A 10373-nucleotide genomic window follows, 5' to 3' on the forward strand; every position below is an offset into this window, starting at 1 on the left:
CGACAGCAGACTTGGCAGGCTGGGAGGGCTTGGGCCGGGGAAGCCCCAGGCCGTAAGGCCTGAAGGCAGGGTTGCAGATGTAGCAGGTCTGCACCCTTTGCCAGGGAGGAGTGGCCAGGAGGGACTGCAGTTTGCCCAGAAACGGGCTAGAGAGAGGGACTGGCAGCGGCCAGCTGAGGTCTGGAGAGTGCAAGGGAACTGGGTGTTCCTGGGGGGAGCTGGGTGCTCTCCAGTCCCCACGGCCCAGGGTGGGAGGCTTCAGGAACGTCTGTGAAGTGCTGGGGGATCATGAGCTGGGAGATGTCACCCCCCCATACACACATGGTCAGCTGTCTGGCCCAGGACGCCTGGGTTCTGTGTGGCTCAGGCCGGGAGGGAGCTGGCCAGGGGCTGCAGGAGGGAGCTGCCTGTCCTATGGCAAGAGGCTGCGTTGCCCACGCTCACGGCTGCTCACGGCTTGTGGCAGGATACAGCTGCTGAGAGGTTCCTGAGGAGACAGGCCGGGCGGGTCCCCAGGCAGAGAGCTGCCCCACCCCCCACCTCCCTGGGGCAGAAGCGTCCCCACGTCGCACAGGAGCTGCTGTGCCTGGCATTGCTGGGCCTCTGCCCTGCTGAGACAATAGCTTCTGCAGATACAGTCAGCAATGCCTATTAATCCGTTTCTGCCTAACGCGGGAATTGTGTTTTAACACAATACAGCACAAGGCAGCAATAAGACAAACCCCACAAGACAAACAAACATCCAACACAATCTTTGTCGCGACAGAGGGATTCACAGCAACGCAGGGTCTACAGCAGAGATACATTTATTAGTCCAGGAGTTCAGATAATTCCCCCGCGCCGCATATCCTCCATCCCCGGCCGCGCCCCCGAGGCTGCCCCCAGCCAGAACAAGTACCACTGCCCCTGCCCTGTGCCCCCTGCCGCACCTAACAAAGGTCATTCCGCACCTGAGAGGGAACGTGGCCCCGTAGCGCTGCCCCGAGAGTGGGTTTGACCGATGGGCCGGATCCTAACTGGCTCCCACCCTAACCCCTTTGCGGCGTCGTGCGTGGGAGTCAGCCCTGTCTAAGCGGAGTTCGCCGTGACTGTGGGTCTGTCCCCAGCGACTGGTGTAACGCAGCCAGGCTGGGAGTTGTCCCTCTGACGGGGGGCAGAGTGTCCCATTGGGAAGTGGGTCACGGGACCCCTCTGAGGACTCCTCTCCCGCCCTCCACCAGTCACTGTGGCCCCTGCCCGTGGGACCAGCGAGGGAGGGGACTGCACCACATGGGGGAAGTGCCACGGTCTGGGGCCCTGCCCGCAAGAGGGTCCTGTGACCCCTCCAAGGAGTCTCTCCATCGTCCCCTCCCTACCAGTGAGGGTCACCCCCTCCCCACGCCAGCTCGGAAGGGAAACGTGCACCAGTCAGAGGGGCAGCCCGAAGGGCCAGGTGCTGAGTTCTGGAAAGACGTCCAGGGAGCGAGACGGGCTCTTCCTCGCACTGTTGCGCTGGGGCGTCCAGGGCGATGGTGCCGGCCGGCTGCTCAGCTCCAGAGATGGAGGCTTCTGGCCTAGGCTGTCGGGCACTGGCTGCTCTGACTGGTGCACGTTTCCCTTCTGAGCTGGCCTGAGGCGGGGGGGAGGGGCTGACCCTCACTGGTAGGGAGGGGACGATGGAGAGACTCCTTGGAGGGGTCACAGGACCCTCTTGCGGGCAGGGCCCCAGACCGCGGCACTTCCCCCATGTGGTGCAGTCCCCTCCCTCGCGGGTCCTACGGGCAGGGGCCACAGTGACTGGTGGAGGGCGGGAGAGGAGTCCTCAGAGGGGTCCCCTGACCCACTTCCAGATGGGTCCCTGCCACGCATCCGTCACCAATCGGTGAAATCCATTCCCGAGGCAGATCCACGGGGATAAAACCACAAGAGGGTCCAAGACCCCTCCAAGAATTCCCCACGTGGCCTTCTGAGATGGGGGAGGGGTGAAACCCGCCCCAGTTGGCAGAGGGCTCTGTGGGGTTTCTTGGGGGTCAGAGGAGTCTCTTGTGGCCGGGGCACCTGACCACAGCACTTCTCTGCCTGGGCACGTCCCCTCTCTCCAGGGCCTCTACCCAACTGGCAGAGAGCAGTGGGAGGCATGGGCAGCGGGCGAACGGCTGACGAGGGAAGGCAAACCTCAGCCCCGCCCCTTTTTCCCAAGGCTCCGCCCCCCCAAGCCCACCAGGCTACTGCCCCTGCCCTGCCCTGCCCTGGCCTGCCCTCTCCTCCCCACACTGGTGGCTGCCCAGCCCCAGATTTCTACCCTCCCACACCAGCCCTCAGGCTGCCTGGTGCCCTGGCATCCCCGCAAGCCCCAGAGCAGCCGGGAAGCCTCAGCTTCCCACCCCAGTCCCAGAATGCTGGGCAGCCCCAACCCCTCCCCACCGCACACCCCAGAACGCGCAACCCCAACCCCTCCCCCACCGCGCACCCCAGAACTCGTGCAACCCCAACCCCTCCCCCACCGCGGACCCCAGAACGCGCAACCCCAACCCCTCCCCCACCGCGCACCCCAGAACGCACAACCCCAACCCCTCCCCCACCGCGCACCCCAGAATGCACAACCCCAACCCCTCCCCCACCGCGCACCCCAGAACGCGCGCAGTCCAAGTGCCCCCCAGGAGAGTGGTCCCACGCTGGTCTTTGTGGGAAGGCAGACGGACGACGAGAGAGACCCACCCAGATGGGCAGAGGCCGGTGGGAAGGGCCCGGAGATGGGTGGGTCTGATGGTGACTCACAAGCCATGTCCTGGGGTGTCGGGCAGGACAAATGTTGGGGAACAAGCAAAAGTCCATGACAGCTGCAAGTCTCTGGGCCAGGAGCGGATCCTCGGTTCTTGTGGACGCGCCGCAGGGCCGGGGAGGGGCTTGGCGTCCTCTGGCCTGTGGGTTGAACGGTTCCTGGTCCCGGTCGCGGCTGGTTCCCCGTCACGTGCAGCTCTGCCCCTTCCGGATCCTTGTGGTGTCCCAGCTGCTTGGTCTCCCGGCCAGGCCAGGGAGCGGTGGGCTCAGCCGGTGTCTGTCAGAGGAGACAGGGCAGGAGCACAGATGAGAAGGACACAATTGTCAAGGGGGAGAATCTGGACCAGGGCAGGTTTCCCCTCCCTCCCTCTTTGCCATTTCCCTGAGAGAGCCCAGCCCCTCCCCCGGCCGCTGCTCCCCTGGGGCTGGCGATGGCCGAAGGGAGTCCTGGAGAATCCCCCTCTCTCCGCGCGCTGCTGACGGAGGGAAGCTGTGGCTGGGGGGCTGGGCCATCGCGCATGGAGCCCAAAGGCTGGGGGGGGCTCTCTGGGGGGCTGGGCCATCGCGCATCGAGCCCAAAGGTGGGGGAGGGTCGTTTGGGGCAGGGCCGTGGTAGGAACAATTTCCCTCAGCTCCAGCCCCCACGCTAGAGGCCCCCGGTGACTCCAGGACGCCGCGTTGCTCCTGCCACCCCTCACGGCCCCTCTCGCCCCACGGAACCTGCCTCCCTGCTCCAAAGAGCTGCTCCCGTCTGTGGTACCTACCGTGGCAGGAGGAAGAGTCCTTCTGTGTCGGTGCCGCTCCCAAGTCGTAAGAAGCTCCCAACACGCGGCTCGCAAGCTTCTGCAGCCATTGCCGATGTTCCTTCAGGATGAGCCACGTGTCCCTGTCCGATTTTAAAGGCTGTTGCTGAAAAGCTGAAACAAAGAGGAAACAGGTTGGAAACCCCACAGAGCTGCTGTAACTGAGGCCTGGGAAACCTCTGCTTCCCAATGGCCTTTGCCCCGGGAACACGACAACAACCGTGACTCTGCCATTCAGGCGCCGATCCGCAGAAAGGGTTTAGGCTCCTCACTTCTACTGAACCCTTTGTGCATTTGTGCCGCCTTCAGTGCTCCAGAGGTGGCAGGGAAAGGAGTTCCCAGGGGGCCTGGCAGGATACCGTAGGAGCTAAGAATCAATCTCTGGGTGAAGGTCCTTGGGGAGGAGACAATGCAAACTTTTCTGACACAGGGTAAGAATCCTTCTCCTCCTACTAATGCCTTGTCATAGTGAGGGTCCTTTTCCGTTCTGGCCAGCTGTCCTTGAGAGCCTTTCTGTTCTTACCCCCATTTCACGGATGGGGAAGGTGAGGCACTGAGTTGCTCCTGGTGGCTCAAAGCTCCCGACTCCCATTCTTATGTCCTACCAGCAAGACCACTCTTCTCCCTTCAGCACTGTCCTCAGACCCAGAGGGACACTGTGACATCTGTGTTCAGGCCTCATACTGTCCACAGATGCCCAAACGCCCAGAGGTATTTCCTTACCTTCACACAGGCGGGTGACACCAGCTGCAGTCACTCTTTTTGACAACAGGTCACAGTAATGGTGGATGGTTTCTCCTACACAGACAAAGAATAGAATGGAGCTCACACTGTTTCAGTGTCATCCCTACAAATTACTAAAGAGTCAGCCATTCCCTTAAAACAGCCCTTGGGAAATTCAAGACAGTCCTTCAGTGTGATGCAAAACACCATGGAGAAAGCATCCGACCCCAGGAATCACTGAAAGGCCGATTGGCGAAGGAGATTGAACTCAAAGGGGAGGTGCACACGGTTAAGCCTGCGATTAATCGCCATTGAATTTTTTAATCGTTCCCATATTTCTTCAAACAAGAGTGCAAATCTGAGCAGTAAAACAGAGAACTTTGGAATTCAAAGGGACCTTGAGTCGCCATCAGGTCCGGCCCCCTGCCCTCGCAGCAGGACCAAGCACCATCCCTGACAGATTTGCCCCAGATTCCTAAACGGTCCCCTCAAAGACTGACTCATAACCCTGGGTTCAGTAAGACAATGCTCGAAGCACTGAGCTCTCCCTCCCCCGTAATGTTCATTGAGAGCTCGGAGCAGCATTTCACGCCGTCTCAGAGGGCACACCGGGTGCAATTCTTTTAGACAACTTGACTTCTAGTCATTTAGGAAAGAGCACGTGATACTCCTTACCTGGGCAAGCTGCAGACCGAGCAGCAGTACGCCAGGGACGGGAGGAACGAAATCACACACCCAAACACAATAGCACTGATATTTTATTCAACTAACTCGTCCATGTTCCATCCATATTTCACAGCTGCAGTTGCAGCAGGCTCCTGAGGTGCTGGCTGATGCTTGTCCTGAAACCCCTTTTTGTTCATTTGCAGATTTTATTAACTCTAACAGCCCTGGAACAGCTCCCGGGGGCTGCTTTGCTTACCGATGAACAGGGCTGCAGAATGTCTGATGGATGCCTGGGAGCTTTCCAGATATTCTAAGGCCTGGAACAGGAACCTGGGGAAGTTCCTCTTGTAATTCTTCATCTAGGAGCAGAGCAGGAGACATGCTCAGACCAGACAAAGTGATCGACCTACAGCTGACAGGCCAGGGTCGCTGAAGCACAGAGGGAAGCCAGGGCAAGAGCCAGTAGGAGCCCAGATGTCCGGAGTCGGGCCCTTGGGGAAGAGCATTTCCAACCTGGGCACAGGCAGAGGGGCAGGAGGCAGGGGCAGCGCTAAGTTTGGGAGATGGGGGCAGTGGAAAGGGTGGGATTGGAAAACAACTGAGGAAATGCCGAGCCCCTCTGGGGGGACTGCCTCTGCTCCCTGCGTGACGAGCGGGGGAGAATCCCCCTGGGCACTCGGGGTGGGGGTAGAAAGGTCTCCCTGAGCTCCACGGTCCCACAGAATTCACCTACCAGGCACTTCCCGACGCCGGGCAAGAGCCGCGAGGAGCCATCCCAGGCCAGGCTGCAGAAGAGACTCTTGAGATGGGCCCAGCCGAGGAACACGGCGCAGCGGAAGAGCGTCGCTTTGCAGCTCTGCAGCACGAGGGGAGAGCGAGAGGGGCCTCGCTGAGAGAGGGAGCATCTGGGGCGCGTCCCCTCCTCCTTGCCCCATGGGCTCCTGCTCTCCCTGCCTGGGAAGCCTCCTGCCCCTTGTTCTGCAGGGGAGGCTGCTCGGGGGGGCGGCTGAGCATTGGCTGGCGAGAGCCAGACGGGATCTCCACAGCTTGGCCCTTCTGCGCAGAGACGGCAGAGCCGGGGCTCCGGGATGCCAGAGAGTCAGAGCCAAGGGGCCCCCTCAGGCCTCCCTGCACGTCCCCAATGGCCCTGGCTGGGCAGGGGCTCTGGAGCGGGGTGGGGCCCGGGGGACTCTGGCGCTTTGCTCTCCGGGACATACCGAGGGGGCACTTACCAGGATCACTCTCTGCTCCTCGTCTGCCAGGTGGAGCAGCAGCGGGAGCAGGCAGCGGGTGAGTTCCTGCCGCACGCGGGGTCTGTCCGGGCCCTTCACCCCGCCCAGCATGGTGCCCAGCAGTGAGATGGCGGCTGAGCGGACATTGCCCCTCTCCTGGTAAGGACACGCGGGGCGGGGAAGCCCGTGAGAGCCAGGCCGTGTCCCAGGGTCAGGGGCCTGATGGCCGCAAATCGCACACGACTCCAGCACCCCGACCGGGACCCGCCCTGGCCCGCGGAAGCCGCAACCAGCAGGCAGCCCCACAGACACTGTGCGCTGGCCAGGGCTGAGACCCAGAGGTCCATGGTGCAATGTGTGTGGAGAGCTTCCTGCACCCAGCCCCCCAGCCGCCTGGAGTCCAGAGAGGGGCCAATCTCTCCATGTTCTTCTCCCCCGTCCGCCCGGCCTGGAGAGACCCAGCCCACCCCTGCGCAGTGCCAGGCAGGGGAGCCACTGAGCATGGGGGGGGTGAAGGGTGGAAAGGGGCAAGTTACGAGGAATCTCCATCCTCACCTCATTCCTGCTGCACTTCCCGGGTCCCTCCGTCCCCGTCCCTCTTCCCCATCCCTCCCCTCCCCTCCCCTCCCATCGCCCCTTCCCTGCTTCCTTCCCCAGCAAGGCCTGAGGGGGCTGAGGGAAGGCCCAGGTTCCTGGCCACAGAGGCTGCTCTGGCCTCCCCTCCCAGGGCGCTGGGACCCGAGGCTCCCGCCTGCCTCCTTGGGGCTCGGGGAGGGGCTGGGCACAGGAGGGTGGGAGGGGAGGCTGCAGCAGGGCTGGGAGCTTGGCGCCCCCATTTCCCAGAAGGGCTCTGCCAGGGAGGGGGCTGAGTAGGAGACTCCCCACCCTTGGCAGGGGCCCCCTTAGGTGCTGTGTAGCTGGCCTGGGGGGCGGGGAGGGGCTGGGCAGGGTCATAGCAGGACATCAGGGGAGGGGGAATGTGCTTCTCCGGGGTCCCGGCCTTACGTGGTCAATGAGCGGGCGCAGGCTGACTGCCATGTCCTGGGAGATGGAGCCAAGCCCCTCCCCGGCGAGCAGGTAGCTGGCGTCTGCCGCGTCCTTCAGGGCCTCCAGGACAGTCCATGCGTTCCTGGCGCAGAACATGGCGATGGTCCCTGGCAGCTGGGCCCGTAACAACTGCCCCTGCAGGAAGGCAGAAGGCAGCTCACGCCTGGCCTGGGACAGAGCCTGGGCAGGGGCTGGACCATCCCCCCATCGGCCAGGCCACAGCGGGGGAGAAAGTCGTTCTCCTGCCGCTCTGGCAGGTGCTTTGCACCCCTGGCCCTTGGGCAGAGTCGCCCTGTCGCCTGCCTGGAGCCGCTCCAGGCCCCGCCCCCCGAGCTCTGACCCCGCCCCCCGACTCGTCTGTCCTTGCCGAGCTTGGGCTTGTTGTCAGCCGACACTCTCCCCCCATTGCCCTGAGCGACGCCCTGAGTCTCCTTCCCCTCCCCCACTGCCTCCACCGACCATGCTCTGCCCGCACCAGGGAGCAGGGACACCTCACGCCTGGCTTGCTCAGTAACGGCATAGAACAGGGGTTGCAACAGTGATGTGTCTGTTATCTCCCAGTGCAGCAACGTCTCACCTGGGCAAGCCCTGCCCCTCACCTTCTCTGGCTGGAAGATGATACTGCCCAGGCCCTGCAGACAGAGCCTCCGTATCTCCGGATTGGGATCTTTGGTCCATTCCATCAGCTGTTCCTGGAGCTCCGATCTGGTGACTGTGGTGAGGATGGAAGGACTCCGGAGAAACTGGAAAGAGAAAATCAACATCAGCTGCAGGAGCAGAAATCTGCCTCTCGGTCTGTTCGTGCGCCAGCATCTTTGCCAGCTGGTCACTTCCTGCCACACAAAATCCCTGGGGGTAAGGAGCCAGCGGCTGGTGTTTGAGATGGTCCATTCCCAGAGGGGCGACTAATGCACAAGCCCCTAATGCAGCCCAGGGAAAGGGGAATCTCTGGGCATCGCAGCGTGTCCTGGAGCGAGCCGTGGCAGAAGAAAATGAAACCCCAGGCAAAGGCGAGGAGAGAGGCCCGGCCTCAGGGCGCTGGAGAAACATCTTCTCTTGTCACATGGTCCCACGGAGGCACATCCCGCCAGGAGCAATCTCACCCTGCTCCCCACCACTCTGCCCGGCCCCACTAGGATCCACGTGGGCAGAGGAGCCGGCTGGCTGTGGCGTTGCCGAGCTGCTGGCGATGGGCCCCGGTGCCTGCCTGCCTGCCTGGGATGGGACTGAGCTGCTCTGCACAAGCCCACATGTGCCTGGCGGCTGCGGAATCTCACCTCGGTGCAGAAAGTCAGGGCGATATTTCTCTGGGGCTGCTCCTCCTGACTCTGCATGATGGTGATGGCCTCTCTGAGCACCGCAGGGAGCTGTGGGGTCTGGTGCTCCACCATGGCCCTGGAACAGGACAGGGAAAATGCCCGGAGTTACCAAGGGGAGAGAGCGTCGCTCTCCCATGGCGGGGCTGAGAGGGCCGGCGGGGGCAGAGGAGGGTCTCCCACTGAGCTCCCATTGCCCAGACTCTACCTTGCGATCAAGCCCACCCCTTGGGAGAAGCGCTGGCGGGAGGCCATCATGTCCCAGCCCTGCTGCAACTGGATACTGGCAAATTCCTTCCAGTATCTGGGCATGGAGAAAAGGGTCTTCACGGCCTCCAGGGAGGTGCTAGAGGCAATAAAAAGTCCGGGTGTCAGAACTCGACCCCAGCCCCACGCAGCGCAAACCGCACAAGGCCTGGGACACCCGGCGTGGTCAGCAGCAGCCGGCCTCCCCCGGGATGGACCCAGCACCGTGTGAGGGCACGGCCCTGCCCAACGGGCCCTGGCCATGCCACAGACTCATCGAGTGTCTAGCCAAGTGGTTCCCTGGTTGTCCCCGTGGAATCAGCGTCACGGGCCCCTCCTCGTCCTGCCTGCCTGTGACACGGCCCCCCCGCTGGTCTTTTGCACACTGTGTGTGCTCTGGCCACGCTGTCCTGGGGTGGGGTCTTGTGGGACAGAGGCCCAGCGGGCTCAACAGGCACGGAGAAAAGCCCTGACCCCTCGGCCGGGAGCACATGGGGACGTGCCGACGTGGCCCCTGGCCTGTGGTCAAAGTCAGAGGAGCAAGTGTGGCTCACACGCACACGGGCGCCCAGCACCGCTCCCTCCACACAGACCTGCCCAGAACTGCCCCTGGGCTGTAGGGACACGCACAGCAGAGGGCCAGGCAGGTCCCACAGGGGCTGAGCAGAACAAATCTGTCCTTCCCCTTCCTTTCCGCTGTTACCTCAAGGGGCTGAGGCGGCTGGATCCCTCCGGGCTGGATGTCTTCTGGGCCCTCCAAGTCCCTGGCAGGCACAGGTCCAGCACGTACTGCACCTGCCTGACGCAGACGAGGAGGAGCTGGGGAAACATTTCCAGGATGGCTTCTCGGTATCCCCAGAGGAAAAGGATCTCGTACAGCGTGTCCATTGCCTGGAGACAGGAGACAGAAATGTCACTGAGCTGTCCCCACCTGCCCATCCGCTCCCATGGCTTTGGCTGTCATCCAGGTTCCAATTTCAATTTCCTTGCGGCTTATGAGGAAGGAGGGTGAGATCCTCTGGGGGGAAGGGAGATGTGATGGCCCCTGAACCGTCTCCTGTTCCTAGAATGGACGCAGATGGGAACCTCCTGGAAAGGGCGGAAGAGTCCGGGTGACGTTATTTCCCGTTCTCTGTCTTCATGGCCTAGCCCCGCCCTTCAGCTTGCCAGACGTGACCGGGGGGGCATCCCTGCCCCTCTGCCGCCTGAGTAACTCCAGCGCCACAAGCAGCAGGGAGCCGGGGCGATGCCGGGAGGTCGAAGCGGTGTCGGTGCAGACCCCACGTTGCTCCCGGCGACTGGCTTTCCATCACATCCCGGGTTTCAGGTCCTCGTTTTCGCTCCACCGTTGTACTGGGCTGCTTGTGCGTTCTGGGCTAATGCTCATGAGGAAGGTCCTTGCTGATCTAAAACCGGGATCCCTGGGTCCGGCTCTGGGGTTGACCATCTGTCTGGCTCGTGCCTGTCACTTGCTCCCAGGCCTTCCGAAGGTTGGATCGCTCCTTTGCTCTTCCACGAAATCCCCCCAAGATCCCAAACTACTTGACCTGGGTCAATGGGAACTTCTGTCGGGTCAGTTC

The 10373-nt window shown here is 62.5% G+C and overlaps 1 protein-coding gene across 1 annotated transcript; it reads right to left on the bottom strand.

The window, feature by feature from the left end:
- Nucleotides 1–4316: 4316 nt before the first annotated feature.
- Nucleotides 4317–8622, bottom strand: LOC142831188 (maestro heat-like repeat family member 5). The gene is made up of 6 exons (XM_075940723.1): nt 8509–8622; nt 7831–7974; nt 7190–7366; nt 6185–6340; nt 5686–5808; nt 4317–4361 (listed from the first exon to the last, which is right to left on the bottom strand). The coding sequence occupies exons 1-6, from the start codon at nt 8620–8622 to the stop codon at nt 4317–4319; spliced, it is 759 nt and encodes a 252-aa protein (XP_075796838.1).
- Between the last annotated feature and the right edge of the window lie 1751 nt (nt 8623–10373).

This window comes from Pelodiscus sinensis, chromosome 12 (genome assembly GCF_049634645.1).
Source record: "Pelodiscus sinensis isolate JC-2024 chromosome 12, ASM4963464v1, whole genome shotgun sequence".
NCBI classification, from domain to species: domain Eukaryota; kingdom Metazoa; phylum Chordata; order Testudines; family Trionychidae; genus Pelodiscus; species Pelodiscus sinensis.